Here is a 22,262-nt window from a genome sequence, read left to right as displayed (position 1 = left end):
TTTGGTGAATTATTTGAAATTTTATTTCAGAAAATTTTGTTCAAAATTGAATTTAGGGTTCTATTTGAACAATTTTGCAAAACTTAAAGTCTAAAAGATCATTTGTAAAAATACAGAGTACAAATAAATAATTTTACAAAATACAAGCCTCACCAAAAGTTCATTATTACATCATCACCACTCATCTTCAGCTCACCTTGCTGATCAATAATGACCACATCATTACCATCCATATTCCCTGAATGGACATAATGCCTGAAAATATTCTCACAAAATAATTTAAATATAATATTTTATCAATAAAAATTAATTATAATAAATATGGTAAAAATATTGTATTCACACTAAAATATATTTTCATACTAAAATCAGCTGAATCATGTGACAATTAATTAAGGATATGCTACTAATTTTTCTCAATTTACTTAAAATATTTTGTCTAAAATAAAATTTAGCCAATAAAAGTTTTTACACATCTTATTTTTTTTCTTGAGAAATAGAAAATTATTATTATTGTAATGTTAGTTTCATTTCTAGCTAAAATGGTCTTTTGGAGCTGTCCTGTTTTTCGCTGTTTTCTTCTTTTTATAACTTCAAAAGTATGATGTTACAGCTGCAAGCATCATTTTTCACTCCATCTTCAATTAATTATTCAACACAGAAAATTCAAACATAGAAAATAACTCATTTATGCGTGTTCCCTGTATAAATATTAAAAGATAAAAAAAACTATTGTAACAAAACCTATCATTATTTTAATTTGGTTCTCAAGTTTCATAGGTTTTTTCAACCGAGAATTATATAAACAGAATTAGTGTTTGGTAGTTGTAGATTTTTTATAAAGGTTTGGTAGTTGTAGTTAGTTACTATTGCAATAAAGATGTTAGTTTGCTATGGCTTTTAATTAATGAACACTTCATTAATAATAGAATAACAGAATCATGCTTCTTCTTCTTCTTTTTTCAACATTTTTTATGTGTTTTATTCTTCTTCTATCAAAATAATAAATATAAGATAAATCTCTTGGATATTTATAAATTTGGTAATAAAGACTAAAGATTACATAAGGGATTTTTTATAAATATGGCGTTTATCTAAAAATACGAGGATTATATTTTTATTAATTTTTATAAGAAAACTTATTAAAGAAAAAAAAATGAGAAACACAATTGATAACTAACTAAATATAAAAAGCTTGATTAAGAGTAAAATTATGTTATAAACCAACTTTTATATAAAAATATAAAAAACTAAACTCATAAAGTGAAAATTCTTAAAAAAAAATCATATTTTTGCAAACTTTATTAAAAAAATTATATAAAATGTAATCTCCCCTTACAGTGAACAAACTATAATCGGAGAAGTGATTGGTAAGATTATTATTTGAAATATTTTCTTTTATAAAGCTTCATCATACAAACAATATTATTTAACAATAAATTTTAAAAAATACATTTTTTATGTCACGTATATTTTTATATACGTGGCTCTAATAAAGTAGACAAAGAATGATTAATTTGATAGTGGAAAGTATTATAGTTATGGGATAACTTTATTATTTCTAATTAAACCAATCGATTACATAACTTTAAACTCTATACAGAGAGAGCTACAAAGCTTACAACGGAGCAAGTACGATAATGACCGGGTACATTTCATATAAGAAATTTTATTTAGATAAATTAGTGTCAAAAATTATTTAGTAGTTTAAAAATTTATACATAAATCACTAAGTTTTCTTTTATAGCAAAAAACAGTAAGTATTAATTGGGGAATGTTGTATTAATGCACCCAGAAATGAAAATAATTATTTTTTGTTTATTTTTAATTTATATCTTCTTAAATTCCTTTTTTTTTGGTAGATAATTTCCATCTCAAATGTGGTTATCCACTATTCACTATTTCTATTCAATAATTAGTTATGATTATAGATATGGTCAAGTCATCTCATCATGTTCGGTAGTTATGTCCCAATCAATGTTTTCAAATTCAAAACTCAAAAAGGAAAGACGAAAGAGCCAAAAGGGGAGTGTCAACATTTAATTTTTTAATGTCTTTTAAAATTGTTAATTGTAATTGTATTTCTTTTTTTATTGATTATTCATAACTTTGATGCACAAGATCGAAGCAAAACTTCGTTGGATTAACCCTGTAAAATTGTTCTTCTGTTTGTTTTAAATTGTCTAAATTTTATTTCTAGGTATTATATTGGCACTAAAGCCCAAGAATGAAATCCTCTTTCTTTTATATAAAAATAACAAATATTTTTTCCTCCAAATGGCAATGCATTATACACTCTAATCAACGATATAGATTTTTCAATTTTTGCCATTAAAAATTAGAGGAAGAAATATGGGGATGTTGCTAGATTTGTTCTTCTTCTTGTTCATCCAGTCTCAACTCCAGTGCAATCCTGATGAAAGATCTGCACTTCTCCAACTCAAGACCTCATTCAAATTTGTTGCTGATGGAAGTTTGAGCTGTGCTCGTTTGAACAAAAATGGAACTTCACACGATGCAACAGCCTTGTGGAATGAGCAAACTGATTGTTGCACATGGGAGGGAATTAGTTGTGATGTTTTTTGGCAATGTCATCGCTTTAGATCTGAGTTGTGGCAGCCTTCAAGGCACAATAAGCTCCAACACCACTCTCTTCAAACTTCACCATCTCCAGGATCTTGATCTTTCTATAGTAATGATTTTAGAGGCTCCTTTATTGTATCAGAATTTGGTAAGTTCAAGAATATGACTTTTCTTGATCTAACCGACTCCAACTTCAGTAGTCAAGTCCCTTTAGAAATATCTCATCTTTCCAAATTGGTTATAGAGTCATGGTAGGAGAAAATACATTTAAAGCACTTTCTCAAAACTTGACCAGCTTGGAAGATTTCTCTCTAAAAGGTATTGATTTGTCTTCTGTCTCAGCAATGCTCTCTTTCAAAAACTTCTCTTCTTTGACAGGTCTGGATCTCAGGCAGTGTAAGCTGCATGGGAAGCAACTAGAGAATATTTTCCTATTGTCGAAACTCCAATCTCTTTTTTTACGAGAGAATGAAGCACCAAATGGATCTTTTGGTGACTTTTGGAAATGGATCTCAGGTTAGTATATCTTGACCTTTCCTCTAATAATATTTCAGTGACTTTTGGAAACTCCAAAAACTATAGTCTCGATAATCTTGAGGGATTATATCTGTCTTCTTGCAACATTACTGAGTTCCCACACATTTTAAAATCTTCAAAAATATTATCTGGCTTAGACCTCTCCCATAATCATATTCAAGGACGTGTTCCTAAATGGTTATGGGAAGTGGGAAACAATTCTCTAACCAACTTGACTCTCTCTCACAACTTGTTAACACAGATAGAGCCACTTCCATGGAATGGGCTAAGATACCTTGATCTTAGCTCCAACTTGTTTTCAGGAACTCTTCCAATTATTTCATCATCAATTCTATGGTTCTTCTCAGTAGCCAAAAATCAATTTGAGGGAGAGATCTCAACTTCCTTTTGCAAAAAGACATCCCTTGCAGTGCTTGATTTATCTTCTAATAATTTGAGTGGCATCATTCCTGAATGCATGGGAAAATTTAGCAAACAGCTTTCAGTCTTGAATTTTGGTAGGAACAAATTGTATGGCACTGTCCCCAACACATTTTCAAAAGGAAGTGCTTTGAGAAATCTCAATCTAAATGGAAATCATCTAGAAGGACGATTGCCAAGATCATTGGAATATTGTAGAAATCTTCAAGTTCTAGATCTTGGAAATAACATGTTCAATGACTCATTTCCTCACTGGCTAGAATCTCTTCCAATGTTACGTGTTCTAGTCTTGAGATCTAATAGGTTTTATGGTTCCATAGGTGAACCTAAAACCAAATATCCTTTTCCTGATTTAAGGATTATAGATTTATACCACAATGAGTTTGACAGTGCTCTTCCAACAAAATATTTTGTCAACTTCAAAGCTATGATGAATACAGAGAATGTCCAAATGAAGTACATGGGAGAGTATTATTACCAAGACTCTATAACAGTGACCATGAAAGGATATGAGTTAGAGTTGGTGCATAACTATCCTTGTAAGTCTTGATTTCTCCTGCAACAATTTTGTTGGACAGATTCCAGGGTTGCTTGAAAGGCTTAAGTCGCTCAAGGGCCTCAACATTTCTCATAATATGTTAAGAGGTACCATACCATCATCGCTGGGAAAGTTGACTAACCTTGAGTGGTTAGACCTCTCTGCTAACAAGCTAAGTGGGAATATTCCTTTGCAGTTGACCGATTTAATATGGCTCGAAATCTTAAACCTTTCAGAAAACCAACTCATTGGACCAATACCCAATGGTAAGCAGTTCAATACTTTTAGCAATGATTCATTCAAAGGAAATTTAGATTTGTGTGGTTTTCCACTGTCCAAACCATGCAATGAGGAAAATGAAGGATCAACCATGGAGCAAGAAAGTGAATCAGAGGATTCAAATGGATTTACTTGGAAAGTTGTGCTATTGGGGTATGGATGTGGCTTTGTGTTTGGGATCTTCATAGGTTATAATAATTTTTTCTCAAATGGAAGAGCAATTTTTTTTGTGATGTGATCATAGTAGAGCTATGCTATTTATTTAGATTTCAATATATTTAGTTTCATGTTGTAATAATGTTCATGTTCTAGCTGTAGTTTTTTGTGTTTTTACAACTTTACTCTGTTTTTCCTTTTTTCTCCTTCTTTTTGTCTTTATGGGTGGTATTAATTTATAAAATAATGCTTTGGTGTAAGTTAAAGTAATAATTAGTTAGTTTTTGTAAACAAATGTTCATTATCACCATCATCCCCACTCATCCTCATATGAGCATTTTGTATCCTCTCATGACCGATGGAAAATCCAAATTGGGTTTTGACTACTAATTCTTTTTTCTCTTAGCTCAAATGTTTTTTTGAACTTTGTCCTGTTTTTCTCCGTTTTCTGCTGTTTATAACTTCAAAGTATGAACATCATTTCTCAAATAATCTTTAATTAATTATTCAATAGTATTGGATTTCTCGAGAAAGAATGAATTGAAGAATTGTATTGTATTGACTTAGCTGATTAAAGAAGAATCAACCCCTTATACACAATCAGTAGAGTTAGTTACAACTAAAACTAAAGAAGTTGTTAAGCTAAAGCAATAACGAACCTAACAACTTAATAGACTATGCCAAGCACTAATAACTAACTAACACAATAGCTACTCCTTAACAGCCCCCTAAATAAACTTAGTGTGGATAAGGAAAACACAGTGAGTTTCTCGTTCTAATCTGAGTAATGATGGAAAAATGGACTTGGTTTAACAGTCAGCAACTTGATCAAGTGCACGAGCATGCTTGAGCAAAACCTGATGCTGCAGCACCTTGTCCCTAACAAAGTAGAGATCAATTTCTATGTGCTTGGTTCGAGTGTGGAGGACTAGATTCGCAGCAAGCATAACTGAGCTTAGATTGTCACATCAATTGCTAAAAATACAAATAAATAGAAGGGGTGTAGAAGAAGTAGAGGAGAAGAAGATTACAAACTCAAAGAAAAATAGTACATATAAATATAAAAAACAAAAAAGAACATGAGGAAAGAAATAAGAATAATAGTAAATAGAAAACAAAGTAAAAATAACAAGAACACTTTAACACTCACACAACTAAAGTGTAGAGTAGTGGAGATCACCAAAGTGTCCAAAAGTTTATTTCCCCATATTCTCTAAGCACTAATGGACTCTCAAGTTTGAAAATAGCTCTCTGGAATTATCAAGTATTTTGGTCCAGCCAAATCCTTTGTGTAATAACCCGTTATTTTTTTTTATTTATTGTGATTTATGTAAACATTATTCTGTGATTTTTTTTATTATTATTAAGAGTATGAATAATAATTAAAATAATATTTGGTGAATATTATTTTAATTAAAGAAGTGTGAGTTGATCGCTTTAGACCATAGTGTAGGGACTTAGATGTGAAATAAATCTAAGATGGACATCTTATTCAAAGAGTTTAAGTATATGATTTTATGTGTTTAGAATCTACATAAAATCTTAGAATTATTTTAGACTATGATGTTGTGACTTATTCACTGAGAGTCTATAAATAATTCAAGAAGAATTTTATAGAAATAAAGTTATAATTTTATGTTGAAAGGACTCACATAAAATCATAGAAAGAAGTTTAAACCAAAGTTGCATTTTTGGTGTTTAGACTATAGTTTATATTTATCATTCTTAAGCTATAGTTTTAATGTTTTATTTTTGAAAAGTGTAGAGTGTGTTCGGCTGCACACACATATTGGAGGGAAACATAGTTTGTATAGCCATGGCAGTTTTTAGAGGTTACCAGGGAGGGAATTAGAACCGTTGTCTTTCCTCATTTGTTTCAGCCATCTTTGACCGTGAGGGAAAAATTGAGAGAGATTATAGAAAGAGAACACATTGTGTTCTTGTAGTGTACGACCACTTCGGGTCCAAGAAGAAGAAGGTAAGGTGAGTCATTTCTTTAGTTTTTCCTTGGGTTACAGACCTTAGACACGTCCTTAGAACCTCTGTTTTGATTGTAGAAGAAAGAAAGAGAAAGAAGGGAGTGTTAATGGAAGTTCGGTACAAGAATAGTCAGAAGAAAAACGTAAGTCCGAACCTACTTTGCATTGATTTTTCTCTTAGATTCTGAGTACCAAATTCATGTCAAATGGTTTTGTTATATTCATAGCGTTGTGGACTAAGTTGAGGAGACCTTGTGAGGGTGGATCCCATGCAGTCGTGTAGTGGGGTTAGCCGCCAAGTCAGTAAAGTCATCGTGTTTTAGCGGAGTGTACCCCTTTGGCACGGGAGGTGAGTATTCTCTGGGCCGCGGAGGCCACACTTGGATTAAGACCCCACAGATAACACGATGACTCAGTTATATGTTTTCAGTATGTTATGCAATACTTTGACTTATGTGAATATGCTAGACGTATTGCTCAGTTTACAGTTTCCAGTTGTGCATTATTGTTATGCAAAGCTTGTTTTGGTTAGTAGAATCATAAGTTGTAGCTAGCTTCCTTACTGAGCGTTATAACTCATCTGTTACTCTGTGTGTGTAGGTAAGGGCAAAGCTTAAGGAGCATTGCAATAAGCTGGAGGGGATTCTATCTGAAGTATGCATACTGTGAAACAACCGACCTGCAGGGTTGTCAGGGTTCTCTTAAGTTTTCCGCTAAGTCTAGTAATAGTTTTATCAATTTCATGTTTACTAGTTTTATTTAAAGAAGGCCCTATGGCCACAGACAACTTCTTAAGTTACGTTTAACTACGTTTTGTTTTTAAAACTATGGGATCCCATCCAAACACTATTTTATTTCAAAGTACTCCAATGTAAAAATTTCTAAAGTTTACTTTAAAGTTTATTTAGTTCTTAACGTTCGATTTTTACCAAAGTTGACTGTAAGGGTCCAGTTGACCCCGGATAGTCATAGTTGTATTTCGGTGGGGCTAGTTAAGAAAAGTCGGGTCGTTACACTTTGTGGATAAAAAATTGTGTCTCATGCAAGTGAGCAATTTACTCCTATTTATAGAGTTTTGAGACATCTTTTGAATTTCAAATTCCACTAACCCGCTTGGTTGTTATCAATGTTTAATTGGATGTTTATGGAATTAAAATGAAGTTTTGAGAGTTACTTTGGATGTTAAAACCGTTCAAAATTGAAAAACGAAAAATTGGGATTTGGCTGTCAGCACACCTGTCTGCAGCCAGTGACATTCACGACCGCGGCTGCTAGTCCCTAACTCTCAGACCGCAGTCTGGGATGCTGGTGGCCGAGGCCAGCGTGCTATTTCAGCCTTCCAAATTTTCCACTTTTTCCAAAATGTCTCAAACTCTTTCTCACTTGATTTTGTAACCTCTATATACATAATGGGAGTTAGAATCATATCGTCAACAATCATATCACATTATGACTTTGTGAAATTCAAACAAAATGTATAACTCTCAATCTACACATTATTGACTAGCATTTGAGAGTTACAAATTTGTAACTGATTTTGTAACTCCAAATATGTTACATTTGGACATACACATATGTCAAATTTTATAATTCTCAATATTATATTAAAAGGTGTGACAAATCACATTATGTCACATTGTTTAATCTAATATTATATTATATAAAATAATATAACAATTTACATCGTTTTACTCATCACAAGAGGTTCTCGTGATATGAGTAAGTAACTAATCACCATTTACGTTAAAAAAATTGTTTTCTTTTTCATTTAATGAATTTTTTATAATTGTTTTTCTTTTTTTTTCGAAAAGATTTATATTTCATTTCCATGCATATAAAACATGTAAGAAAAAGTACTATCTCAATATAGGGAAAAAAATACCATTTAAAACTTTTAAAAGAACTGTAACCAACAAAAACATATATTGATTTTGTTTTGATAGAAAATATCATTTACTGTAATTTTAGAAATATGCCACTAAATAATTTAAGAGCTTTTTTTTAAAAAAAGTTAAAAATAAAATAAAATTAAACTCATTAAATATTAAAACAACTCTAAATTTTGAAATTCATGCCAAACTAGTCTTAAATATCAATATGGGGATCCATTGTACAAATGTCACTTCTATTTTTTCCGCTTCTTTCCCTAAAAATGTCATATTTCTGTGGGCCTTTAATTTTCAGAAATGTAAATTTCTCTTTCAAAGCTTGCATCTTTATTTCTTTTTAATTTCTTTCTTCATATTTGCCATAATGCATTATTATTTATGCAAAATAAACATAAACTCAAATCAAATCAAATATTTTCAATAATAAAATATATTACATTAAGTTCATAAAAATATTAACTAAAACATTAAGAACATTAAATATACATTTTCAAGAACTAATTAAGAACCTTCACAGCAATCAAATTGATTATGTAAAATCAAAGACAATCAAAATAGGCAATATTTCAAGGAAACATGATTTGCCTGAGCAACTCACTCAGTTGACTCAACAAACCAATTACGAATCTAATTCACCATAAGAGCCATCTTCATTTTCAACAATCTTAATTACTGCACTGTTTAGTGAGATATATGAAATATACAAATCAGATAATTAATCACATAAAAAAATAATTGTCTTTATAAAAATACACATTTTTTTTTTTTATCTTTTCTATACGAGGAAAAGATTTCTTAAAAATAGAAAAGACAAATCAAATTACTCTTGATTCTCAATGAATTGCAGCTACAAAAATATGGTCCAAACAATGCCTTAAAATGTATGTGGATGTCAAATTCATTACTTCTACACCACATAATACTCGTCCAAATTAGCATTCAGACACAAGAATTTTCCAACCCAAAATATAAGGTTAGAAGATTCATATAATTGATGATATGATCAAGTCATATTGTTATGTCCCAATCCACAATGATAATACTTTTGTTTTACTTGAAAAGACTGACAAATTCATAACTAATTAATATGAAATGAAAATTCAAAGTCCCAAAAGTAAATGTTGAAAGAGCCAATTAATAGATGTGCATATTATGCCAAAAGAATCGCCATTTGAAACAAATACTTGGTTGGATGAGCCTTATCATTTCTAGCATAAATTATTAAATTGTTAGGTTTGAAGTGGCCTAAGCAAATTCAATCCTTATTAACCATACTTGTAATGATTTTCTTTAATAACACACATAAATAAAAAAAAATTTAAAAATGACCAAATTCTTTCAACAAAAAATGGTTATCGAGAATAGTGATTACTAATTGAAGTGATCATGATATCAAAATATGATAACAATAATGGTAAGAAACCTTTTGAAAACAATTCATGCTTTTTATATATATATATATATATATATATAAATTTATTTTTTAAAAAAAACAGAAAACAAAGAACTTGTCTATATATATGCCCTTGCAATGGAATTGGAAAGTAAAATTTTATGTCAAAATTCAAAAATCTTATTAAACAAAGTGTTTAACCAACTGGAAAATCAGTTGCTGCAGCAAAAAGTAAAGAACTTACTTCAAAGGTAATTTTATAAATTTTTTTTGTTAATCTATTATTCTATGTGACGGCCAAATTTTAATATGTTTACTCCAAATTTTATATATAAATCAATACTTACTTAACAAGAACATGCACAAATTAAAATGATGACAACCCTAAATTTCTCATTCGATTTTTATTTAATAAAAAAGTGCTAATTAGAGGTAAAAAAAATCCATTCAAATAATTTTGGTCAAGTAAACAATGAGATCGATGGATAGAGTGAAAGTAACTATCACGAGCTAAAAAAATTCAGCTAACAAAACCTCATTAAGTCAAGTTTTGGAAAGAAAAAACTCTACATCAAAGTCTTTAATGCAAGTCACGTCTTAGACCATAGCAATATTTCTACAATCAATAGATGTGTCAAAAAGTCTAGCATAGAATAAGATAGGATGAATCAATATTTCCAAACCCCCCAAAAAAAAGTTTAGACAAACAATTATTAAAGTGGTTATGTTATGTATACTTTTGTTTTATATGGAAGACTTTGAGATGTTTAATAATGAGGTCCATAGTGTCTTAAACATAGATAATAAGAAGACATGACGAATAAAATACCATATTAGTTTCCAATCTAATAAATACATTGAGGTCATCCATTCTTATTCAAGTTTTTATACTTTTTTTAAAAAAAAAAAGTAATTAAATCACCATAGATAGAATTATAGAGAACAAACTAAATGGGTGTATCATTTCCATCCAATTAGCTTATTATCTAGCAAAAGACATATAAACAAATTTATTAGCTACTTTTTAAGAAAGCAACCAACAAAAGAGAGAATTATCCCAAGAAAATTAGACAAAAAAATTACACAATTGAGAAAACAAAAACATAAAAGTCTCTCTAATAAGGCAAGAACTTCCACTTGACACAATCAATCACTTGAGTCCCATAAAATAAAAGTTCTTCTAGAAAAGCACGATCGAACAAAAAATTGGCTTGTAGACCACATAAAAGACAAATAAGATTAAAGGTAAACTTTCTTATACAAGTTAAATAAATAAAAAACCAAACAAACTCTTTCAACCGAGATTATAAGTCAAAAAGATATAGCAAAAAAACAAACCATAAATAGTCACTAAACTTATAACATCAATTTTTTTTAAAAAAATACTAATAACATAACAAAGTCAAATAAATATTGACACAAGACAAAACTAAAAATAAAGTTGACACAAAGACAAAACTAAATTAAAAGTGGCACAAGACAAAGCTAAAACCAAATTAGCACCAAGATTTCGATTTTATTTATTTTACTTGAAAGGCTTTGAGATTTCTTCTTTTATCTATTTTTATCATTATAATTTTGTTTATTTCTTATTGTGCAGTTGGTCCTCATAGGTAATTAAATGTAAAATGAAGAAAAAGTTTGTTAAATAAAAAAGGTCTTCTTTTATAGAGAAATTTTGTTTGCTTATTGAGCTGTTTTCTTTTATTACAATTACGAGATATATTATTTTAAGTTTATAATTTATATTACCATTGGAAAACTTCCGTTAACTCTTCACAATTAGATAGGTTTAATTAGAAATGAGTTCGGGCAATGTCTTTATCAAACAAAAATAACAATGAAATTCTTTTTCTGATTTATTTATTTATTTTGAAATGATGGATATACATATCAAAAAAGCAATAAACTAGAGATGTGGCAAAATAAGTGTATTATTAATTATTTAGTAATATCTTATTTAAATATTATATTTTAAAATATCTTTATTAATTAAAATAATAGGAAAATGAGATAAAGAATAAGCAAATAATTAATTTAGAAAGAGAGAATAAAAAAGACTAAAATAATAATAAAAAATATTTGAAAGAGAAGTAAACCTTAACTACATTTGGAGTTGAAAATATAGTGAGCTAAATAATGAAGTGGTTTAACTCATCCAATATATATTTTAATAGATTGTATCACTTGAGTTATAAACATTGAGAAGTCTATTACAAAATTTCCAACCCACAACACAAGTTGAGTTACTTTCTTGATTAAAATGGCCTGAATCATACACATTCCTACTTTGCTGAAATAGAATTGTGAGTTGTAGAAAATTATTTGACTTGTAATAATTTATATAATTATTACTTTTATTCTATACCACACACTCTAGGACCAACCCAAAACACAAGTTAAGGTGACCTATTATTATTATTATTGAAGTTGAGTTTTTTTTTTTTTTTTTTGAAATTGTATTGAAGTTGAGAGTCCTATTTTTTGTATTATTATTGTGATAGGTCATGTTTAGAAAGTGGAATAGCACTAGATTGTTGAATTATATAATTTTTTTGTGAGTTATTATTTAATAAATTAAATAGTATGGAATTGTTTTAAAGAGAAATTTGTTACAATTTTATAAATGTGTAGCATAAATACCTCTTAAATTTTATTTTATAATTTTTTGTTATTTGGAAACCTTATCCCTAAAAAAATTTATGTTGAAATTAAGAGTGAGTTTTACAAAGTGTAATAATTATGTTTTGATAATTTTAAATTTTTAACATTAATAAGTAGATTTTCTTTTTTAAAAAATAACGTCATTGATGTATTGTGCTCGTGGAAAACAAACTTTGGTCTATGTTTTCATTAACACTGTATAAAATATCAACAATATAATTAAGTGTGATGTTTCATAATTAATTATATTTATATTTATATTTATATCTATATATATTACCATCAATTAAAATATAAAAATAAGAGAAAGAACACTGCACATAAGGACTGATGTCCTAGAATTATTTAATTTCTGTTTTTTTTTTCAAAACCAGGAGAATGAGATCTGTAGGTATTTTCTAATATAATTTTTTTTCAACATTATTTTCTTGACTATAATAAATACATGTTATCAGCTAAGTGAAATTAAGTCAAGTAAACCTCCATTCCTGTATTTTATTATTTTAACTAATTAACTCTCTTTCCATAGAAAACTTCAACCCGTTAAGAGGGTTGGGTGCCTATATATATATATATATGGATGATCAGCCACAATATATAACTCATCCAACATTAGTATTTTACTCTCTGTTTCTCTTCCATTATAGTTGATTTGGGTGAAAATGATGGGTCTGTTTTCATGGCTCTACTCTCTCATCATTCTCTTCTTTTTCTTCTTTCTTACTTCTTTGTCTTCTCCTTCTCCACCTCCATTGTGCCATCCCCATGAAAGCTCTGCTTTGCTCCACTTTAAGAACTCTTTCACCTTCTATAACAATACATTCTTCTGTATGGTGGCCTATGGGATTAATAATCCTAATAATACAATTTCATGGAACAAAAACATGGATTGCTGCAGATGGAGTGGAGTCACATGTGATGAGGTCACAGCTCATGTCATCCGTCTTGACCTTAAATGCAGTGACCTTCAAGGCATTCTTCACTCCAACAACACTCTTTTCTCTCTTGCTCATCTCCAATCTCTTATTCTCTCTCACAATCTTTTTGATGGTTCCAAAATTTCATCTCAATTTGGTAAGTTTTCAAATATGGTTCACCTTGACCTTTCTCACTCTGGTTTCACTGGCCATGCCCCTCTCCAATTGTCTCACTTGTCCAACTTGGTTACACTTGACTTGAGTAGGAATTATGATTTGAAACTAGAGACATCTAGCTGGAAAAGAACTCTAGCAAACCTAACAAATCTCAAAGAATTGTTTCTTAGATCTGTGAATATGTCTTCTACTTCACCTGATTCCTTTATGAATCTGTCAACTTCTTTGACATCTCTTGATCTTAGTTGGAGTCAATTGCAGGGGAAACTTCCAGAAAATGTTCTCAGTTTGCCAAACCTTCAACGACTTGATTTGAGTTACAACTCATATCTCAATGCTTCTTTTCCACAATATAATTGGAGCAACCAACTTAAAGTATTGAATCTTTCTGACTCTGGAGTCGTAATAGATCTACCTCATCTTTGTATAAAGTTGAAGTACTTACACATTTTGTCTCTAAGCAATTACAATTTCTTAAAACTTTCTCCCACATTGCTTGACAACTGCACACAAATCACTTCCTTAGACCTTTCTCGTAATAATTTTGGTGGTTATATCCCATGGTCATCCATTTTAAATATACAACAACTAACCTATTTGGATCTTTCAGGGAATAATTTCATAGGCCCGATTCCAGAAATTTGTAGTAACTCAACAAAAAATTCCTTTTCGTGTGTCTCTTCAAAACATCAATTATTGAGTTCTCCTCCATTGACTTTAAAATCTCTAGATTTATATCGAAATGAGCTTAATGGGACAATACCATCTTGGTTATATTCCCTTCCATCTTTACAATATTTAGATCTAAGTTCCAACAAATTCAGTGGTAGCATTCAGGAATTCCAACATAATTCTTTGGAGTATCTTTCTTTATCTTCTAATAACTTACAAGGCTCTTTCCCAAGATCAATTTTTCAGCAAGTCAATCTCTCGTTTTTGTATCTTTTCTCAAGTAATTTGAGTGGTGTCGTGCAATTTGATCAATTTTTAAAGTTAAAAAAGCTCCAACTTCTTGTTCTTTCTAATAATAGCTTATCATTGGTATCTAACAGTAATAATAATGATACTTTGCCCAATACCCTTACTGATTTATATTTGTCTTCATGTGGTATAAGTGAGTTCCCGTACACCTTAAGAAGCTTTGAAAATTTAAGATACTTGGATCTCTTCAACAATCAAATTGAAGGCAGTGTTCCCCAATGGCTGTGGAATATGGGTAAGGATTCATTGTATTTCCTAGATATTTCTCACAACTCTTTAACGCAAATAGATCAGATTCCATGGAAGAATCTAGAATACATTAACCTCTGCTCCAACCGACTTCAAGGTCATCTTCCAATCCCACCACCTAAAACAATGTTTTTTTCAATCTCAAACAATACATTGGATGGGGAAATATCACATTTGATTTGCAATCTAAGTGGGCTTCAAGGCCTTGATTTGTCAAATAACATTTTGAGTGGGAACATTCCTCAATGCTTAGGAAATTCAAGTCTCTCTGTGCTAGATTTGCACAAGAATAAGCTTCAAGGCATCATTCCTTCACATTTTCCAAAGGAAAGCTTCCTACAGGTTTTGAATCTCAACGAAAATCAATTGGAAGGGTCCTTACCAAAGTCTTTGCTCAATTGTAACCGGTTGGAATTTTTGGATATTGGAAACAACAAGATAAATGGCTCATTTCCCTGGTGGTTGGAATCTCTTCCGAATCTCCAAGTTCTTATCTTGAGATCTAATAGATTTCAAGGTCCAATAGGCAATCCCAAGGTGAGACATCCCTTTCAAAATTTGAGAATTATGGATCTCTCTGGCAATGAATTCACTGGTCATTTGCCGCAAAAGTATTTTAAGAATTTTGTGGGAATGATGAATGCTACTTCACATTACTTGAGCTACATGCAAGCAAATTTACCTGGTGGTAACTATTACGAAATCAGTTCGTTGACAATAAAGGGATATTATGCTGAGTTGGAGAAAATCCAAACCATGCTTATAGTCATTGACTTCTCAAGAAATAACTTCACAGGAGGGATCCCAGAATTGCTTGGTAAACTCAACTCACTCAAAGGGCTCAATTTTTCACATAACAAGATCTCTGGTACTATTCCATCATCCTTGGGAAATTTGACCAATCTAGAATGGTTAGATCTCTCCTCAAACGAGCTTGCTGGGAAGATTCCATGGCAATTGGCAGCAAATCTAAATCAACTCCAATTTTTAAATCTTTCTGTGAACCAATTGAAGGGGCTTATACCTCGCAGTCGACAATTTGATACATTCACAAACGATTCATACAAAAAGAATTTGGGCTTATGTGGGTTTCCAATTTCAGAATCATGCAACGAGAACACCACACACCAACTTCAGCAAGAAGACGATGAGGAGCATGTGAATGGATTTGATTGGAAAATTGTGTTAATGGGATTTGGAAGTGGAATGGTTATTGGAATTTCGGTGGGATACATGTTCCTTTCCGATAGAATTATTGATGGGCTTGTCAAAATAGTGAAAGGAGAACAATGGCATCTTATGGCAAGAAGATCAAAGCAGAGAATGGCTCGTCAAAATGCTGGAAATTGAGAGAAGAGATTAGCTTACATTTTTAGTATATTGTGTTCATTTTTTTTAAATGTATGTTGTTTGTTATTGGAGCTCGTTATTATGTAAGTTTTTGTTTAAATGAATTGTAGTCAACTTTACAAAAACTATGTTGTTTAAATGAACTTTTTTTTTTTGGTTTCATTTTTCTCTATACACTTGTAAAGTCTCCCAAATGATGATAAAAATGGTTGTTTCTTAAATAAGACAAGAAAATGTATAACTCAAATACAATTACAAAATTAATTTATGGTTCAGACATACTTTACTTGAATGAAAACTAAAAATAAAGAAATGACGTGCATTACAATAAGATAGGCAATTTTTCTTTTTCAATATCAAGACTTTAAAGTCTTTGGTAAGAAACTAGGATAAGGAAAAAATGTCATATTAATTACTTGATTAATTCATCCAAATAATAATACAAATGTTTGGTTTACGTTCATGATAATCATAATACTTAGAGAGCATATCTATATGCTTATCTTTTAAGGAATTTTTTTACATGAATTATGTAAGTACCAAAAATAAAACATAAACAAAACATACTGTACTGACAACCAAAACATATCTCTATACTGTACCAATACTATTTTATGTATACTGTACTGTTGACTATTAGTAGTATTCTCAATAAAAGTTTTTATTTCTACTTTAACAAAGTTACAAATACAATGGCAGACCATAGATCTCTTTTTATTGAATGCATGACATATACATCATTTTATAGATTTCATTATACATCAGTTTATAGATCAACCAATTAATATCGACCAAGAAATAATTTTTAAATACTCAACATAAAATAATTATAAAAAAACACAAGTGAGTAATAATAATTTATTCATTATAAAAATATTTATATTTTTAATTACATATTATTGAAACTATCATTTAAAAGCTATAATAAATTAGGATATATCAACCCAATTCAAAAATGACCACTTCAAAATAAAGATAAGAAAAAAAAATCGAAAATGACAACATGGATTGAGGAAGAGTTTACACAAGTGTAAACTCATTTATCAAATTAATATCTTTGTGACAAAAAATAAAAATAAAATTTACTCACAACTGACAACCAAATCCAACCGAATAATTTTGTTAAAAAATATCCTAAAATCAACAACCTCCTCTCACGTACACACCAATGACAATGACTAGTATTCAACCTTTTAGGGTATCATTGTCATTTCATAGAAATTTTCTCCAAAACATGAAAGGCCAATGATATTTACACTCTAATAATCTATATAGGCACCCCATATATAAAAAAGAATTAAAATAAATTATTTTCTTAATTTTTTTATATACTTTAATTTTTTATTTTTTTGTATTAATTTCAATCACTTTATTTTCTTATTTTCATAATATTTTAGAAAATAATGTTCAATATTTTTTAAGACTTTTACTTTAATTCATATATTTTTGTGTTTTGATTTTTTATGTCTAAATATTTAAATTATATTTTATTCATATGTATTTTTAGAATATGCAAAAGAAGAATTTTTTTTTAAAAAAAATAAGCATAAGTTAATAAAAAAATATATATTATATTAATTTTTAATAAAAATAAGGTGCCTTAATCAAATTTTGGGGTGGAGGTACCATAATTTTTTTTAATTCATTACATGTTAAAATTCATGATGTATATAGCACAAAACATGTCAATGAATAATTTGATATAATAATAAATTTTAGCAAACAATAACTACTTTTACAAATGAATCATGAATTCATAACGAATAGCATTACTCTTTGGGGAGAATGCTTTGTAGAAACAACATTAATTAATGAGAAAATTTATTTGTAAAATAATTTTCAAGAAAACTATTTGCAAACTAGTTTTCTTAAGGATAGTTAAAGGCTTATGTTGATATATTATTTGCAAAGTAATTTTCTCAACAACACTAAAGATTATTTTGTAATAGCATGTTATTTTGGCAAGTTGAAGTTTTAAAAGTCCATTTTCACCAAATGTTTTTCCTTTTTTGCCATTACAAAATAATTTTCAAGATCGATTAAGCAACCCTACACATCATTCAATATAAAAACGAGATTATTATGCTAATTTCACTTTCTCACATCATCAAATCAATTTTAATGTTTGTTATAACAAAAAGTAAAGTTTCCTAACGCTAACTGAAAAACACTACACATCATGTCAATCCCTTAACAATAAAGAGTCCTAAAGTTCCTATTTCTATGAAAAATAGATTATAATTCAGATTTCTAAAAGTCCTATAAAGATTTCATGAGATATCTTTTCATGTTTTAACTCTTTAACATTTTAATGTCAATTGATGTGGCATATTAGTTGCAACATTAGAATTGGTGGATTTATAGCATTCATGATTCATCGAATGAATGTATGACAAACTCATCTGTTACATCACTTGTTATTAAAGGTCGAGTTCTTTAGCATTATTCGTAGTAAAAATAACACCGAAACATTAAGTATTTATCACTTTTTTAAGTGGTCAAATGCTTGAATAAATGGATTCATATGTCTTATCCCATTTTTTGTCTCCTCTATATCCCACCACTCAATAGCAGCCAACTCATTTAAAATGACAATCAATGCACATGTAAAAATAAATAAAAAGAAATATCATTCAATGATGGAACATAAAAAGGGATTGAGAAAATGGGAACAAGAGATTTGAATTTTGAATCAATGCAATTCGAGTGAAGACACAAAATTTTAGGGGATGCCCAAGAATAAGTGTTAAACAAAGTAAGTTTGGCAGCATAGTTACTTACCTTCCATATGAACATGTAAAAAGATGTTATTGCAGCTTTGCTGCTCAAATCAACTGACTTGGCATTAGTCCAAAGTATTGAAGCCAAAATTGTGTGTCCCAATACCTAAACAAGGAAACATACATATAATAAGTCAACATTCATACAACCTATCACTATTGAGCCCTTAACAACAAACACCTACACAATAAACCCAATAAGAATAAAAGAGCATTATTTCCTACAGAATGAGCAACTCAAATATTACTGTAACAACTTTGCTCCACAGGAAGTCGGATGATGCTCCCTCTAAAAGTGCAAATGTATAAGCAATTTCAAGTAGTGAAATGCATATCCAAAACACCTACACAATATGATTTAGTATGGAAACAAAACAAGGTTTCCAATTTAAGCCTAACCCGCTTTTGACCTAAGTGCACAGTAAATGATAGGATGTCGTATATCCTATACATTATTCACCAACAAATAAAAATAAGCTATTTTATTTATGACAGAGTTACATGTGCCCAACCAAAAGCACAAACAGATTTGGAAAGCAAACAACTTAAAAGTTCAACAGAAATAGAGAAAAAGAAGTTGATACTTTAAATAATGTTATAACAACAACTAGCATCTGGTCTCATAAAGACATGGGTCTGAAAAGCAATCCATATTTCAGTAGTTGAAAAACCATTGAAATTTGAAAGTGCATTGACCTTACCACATATCTAATATAGTTTACATGATACCAAAATAAACATTATTCCTTACCCTTCTATTTTTATCCTACATGATCCATATCTTTTGCTTATATTTATACAGTAAATGACACAAGAAATAAGAATGTTTGGATTGTGTAGAAAGAGACATCGAAAGTTCAACTTGGTTAACAAGGCAAGAGGAATAGATAAACAACAAGGATGCACATTGCTGTAACTAAAGCAAATCTCTTCCAAGTGAGAAACAAAGTCTGTAAAACTAAGTCAATTATTTCAGAAAATCCATTTATTATGCATTGTATATGAAAATTCATATGAGACTAAATCAACTCACATTGATTGAATAAGCAGTTCCTAATATAAAAGTGATGAAGAGGGCCCAAAATAATGGTCATGACCCAACCATCCATCCAAGGCCAAAACTATTAAAAATATCATGATACCAGTTTGAATTGAATATTCCCCTGACACCAACAGAAGATATCCAATGTTACATTATAAGGCAAAGAACTAGGCACTGGTGTAATGACCCTTATGCTCAAATAATATATTTGTAATTTCTTCATTCAAAATTAAGACAATTTTACTAGCTAGTAAGACAGTAAGAGCTACCTTGTCTATATCAATGTCATACAACCAATAATGCAAATGTTCATTAAGAGGGCAGCCACGACAACCTGAACTGAAAAGATCAAATGCATAAGAACAATACTCATGATGTGAAGTTAAAAAAGCAATTCAAAATAGTTTTAGCATCACCTCCAACATCCCAGCAAAAAATAATGCTCAATGAACTGCTTCCGAAAAAAAAATAGGATGAGCCTCCAGAACATGATAAGAAAAAATATTATCAATAAATTGATGCTCAAATGAATTAGATTAATATAATGAATGACTAGCTGGGACTGCCCCATTAAATTTAAACTTACTGCGCCTATAATTTAAACTTACTGCCCGAGAAAACCTATAGAAAATATCTTTAGTAGAGTTCAAAACATTTTTTGACTCCAATTCAAGAGGTTGTCGAGCGACAACATTAACCAGGAATCTTTTATTTGGTCTCTGGTAAATTATAGAGATTTCAGTACTTTTTGTGCAATTCTTCAATAATAAACTGGGTTGGAACCCAACAAAGCAATGTAAGAAGTTAATCCACCATACACAATTTATTCTTAATCGTGGTCAGTAACAAAACATAGACAGACAAAAGCTCCATAAGAGACAACCGAAGCAGAATGAATAAAAAACTTAATTTTATCCAGTTGAGACAAACACACACAAACTAAAAACCAAACTATATTATCAAAGGAAACAAAAACAACAAGAACAATGGAGTGAATATAATAACATGATAACATGATAGCTAGGTTAGAATATAATAGGCTGCAAATACAAAATGATAAGTTTGTGATACCCAAATAAACATTATTCTTACTGGTGGCCGAGAAAGCCTATAGAAAACATCCAAGGCATCTTTAGTAGAGTTCAAAACATTTTTTGACTCCGATTCAAGAGGTTGTCGAGCGACGACAGGTCCTATATATCTACAGAAATGTTAAAATCATAAACTGAAAAGCCTAAATTTGTGCATTAAACAGACCAAACTTAGTGTCCCTCAGCCTAGTCAAAGAACAGTGATACAAATCTATGAGTCCAAAACAACCCCTTTTGTCCAAAAAAAATAAAACAAATAGAGGCTAAAACCAAATAAAGTAGTGCATGGATAGAAGTGGAAAAAACAAACCTTTAGCTAATATAGAAGGAGTGGTAAAGGAGCCCAGAAGCAAAGAATCCATTGGCATTTTGTTTGAACCATAAAACTTCCTCAGTTCATTTACACCCAAAAAGAGAAAAAGATGGCGATGGTGATGATGATGACTCTAAGCCTCATTTGATAACTCCAAGTTCTGAGCTTTTTCAAAGATTCAATTTTGGAACAAGGGGAGTGAGTGAAGTGCGTGTGAAAGAGTAGAGTTATAAAGTAAGAGTGACTTCTCTCTGTTTAGAGACCCAATTGTTTCTTTTTGTTTGTTTATTCCCTTTAAATATTCATTATTTTTCCATTTGATTTAATGTTTAATAAATAAATAAAACTAAATTCAATGGCAAAAATAAAATAATAAATAAAGAAGGCCATTTCTGCAGTCCCTCACAGTCAAAATTAAAAAAAAAAATGGATTAGTTGAGCATAACATATAGTAACAGAGTATATGAAGTAAATGGTTGAATGATCCAGAGTCATTACTTGCATTTATAATTTTTTTTAATTGTTATTTGCTTTTGTGGAAATTAATAGTAACTTGTATTTATTTTTTGTTGCGTTATTTTTTTAGATGGTTGATGTATTAGGTGTCTTTTTTTTCTTACTTGTTTGTGAAATATTTATGCTAAATTTGTAATAATTTTATTTTATCATTTATTTTTGTGGATTAGGGAAATTGTTTGTTTCCCATATATTTTTTTAGTTTGTTCATCAAATTTTTGTTGGTGAATTGGGAAATTATGGATTTATTTGATGATTAATCTTTTTTATTTTTGTTAAAAAAAATAATTGGTGTGTAGTAGAACATATATAATTAATGAAATATTCAGATTACACTTGGCAAAGTTTAATTGAAATTGCTCATAAGATACACATGTTTAAAGTGGAGAGAACATTGGCAACTTAGTT

The 22,262-nt window shown here is 29.9% G+C and overlaps 1 protein-coding gene across 7 annotated transcripts; it reads right to left on the bottom strand.

Moving 5' to 3' along the window:
• On the bottom strand, positions 1–21,584 carry LOC133783196 (glycinol 4-dimethylallyltransferase-like). 7 transcript variants are annotated; one of them, XR_009870820.1, is made up of 6 exons: positions 21,336–21,584; positions 20,351–20,385; positions 20,204–20,273; positions 19,926–20,055; positions 18,894–18,998; positions 1–255 (listed from the first exon to the last, which is right to left on the bottom strand). XR_009870820.1 is itself a non-coding variant. In XM_062222745.1 (4 exons), exons 1-4 carry the CDS (start codon positions 21,391–21,393, stop codon positions 223–225), a joined length of 261 nt encoding a protein of 86 aa, XP_062078729.1. In that variant the 5' UTR covers positions 21,394–21,584; the 3' UTR covers positions 1–222. The 7 variants fall into 7 exon arrangements, 2 of the variants coding, with proteins under 2 accessions (XP_062078729.1, XP_062078728.1); XR_009870819.1 differs by having other exon boundaries at positions 20,204–20,268; XR_009870823.1 differs by lacking the exon at positions 19,926–20,055.
• Positions 21,585–22,262: the final 678 nt, after the last annotated feature.

This window comes from Humulus lupulus, chromosome 6, assembly GCF_963169125.1.
Source record: "Humulus lupulus chromosome 6, drHumLupu1.1, whole genome shotgun sequence".
In the NCBI taxonomy this organism is placed as follows: domain Eukaryota; kingdom Viridiplantae; phylum Streptophyta; class Magnoliopsida; order Rosales; family Cannabaceae; genus Humulus; species Humulus lupulus.
The sequence above is the reverse complement of the archived record's forward strand: the minus strand, read 5'-3'. Positions and strand labels throughout refer to the sequence as shown.

Coding starts and splice junctions, on each gene's coding strand:
- LOC133783196 (XM_062222744.1), bottom strand. CDS start 21,393: ATGCCAATGGATTCTTTGCTTCTGGGCTCCTTTACCACTCCTTCTATA. Junction 20,269..21,335: donor TCCTTCTATATTAGCTAAAG/GTTTGTTTTTTC, acceptor TTTTCAGTTCAG/GTTGTCGTGGCTGCCCTCTT. Junction 18,999..20,203: donor ATGACATTGATATAGACAAG/GTAGCTCTTACT, acceptor TTCCTTGTTTAG/GTATTGGGACACACAATTTT.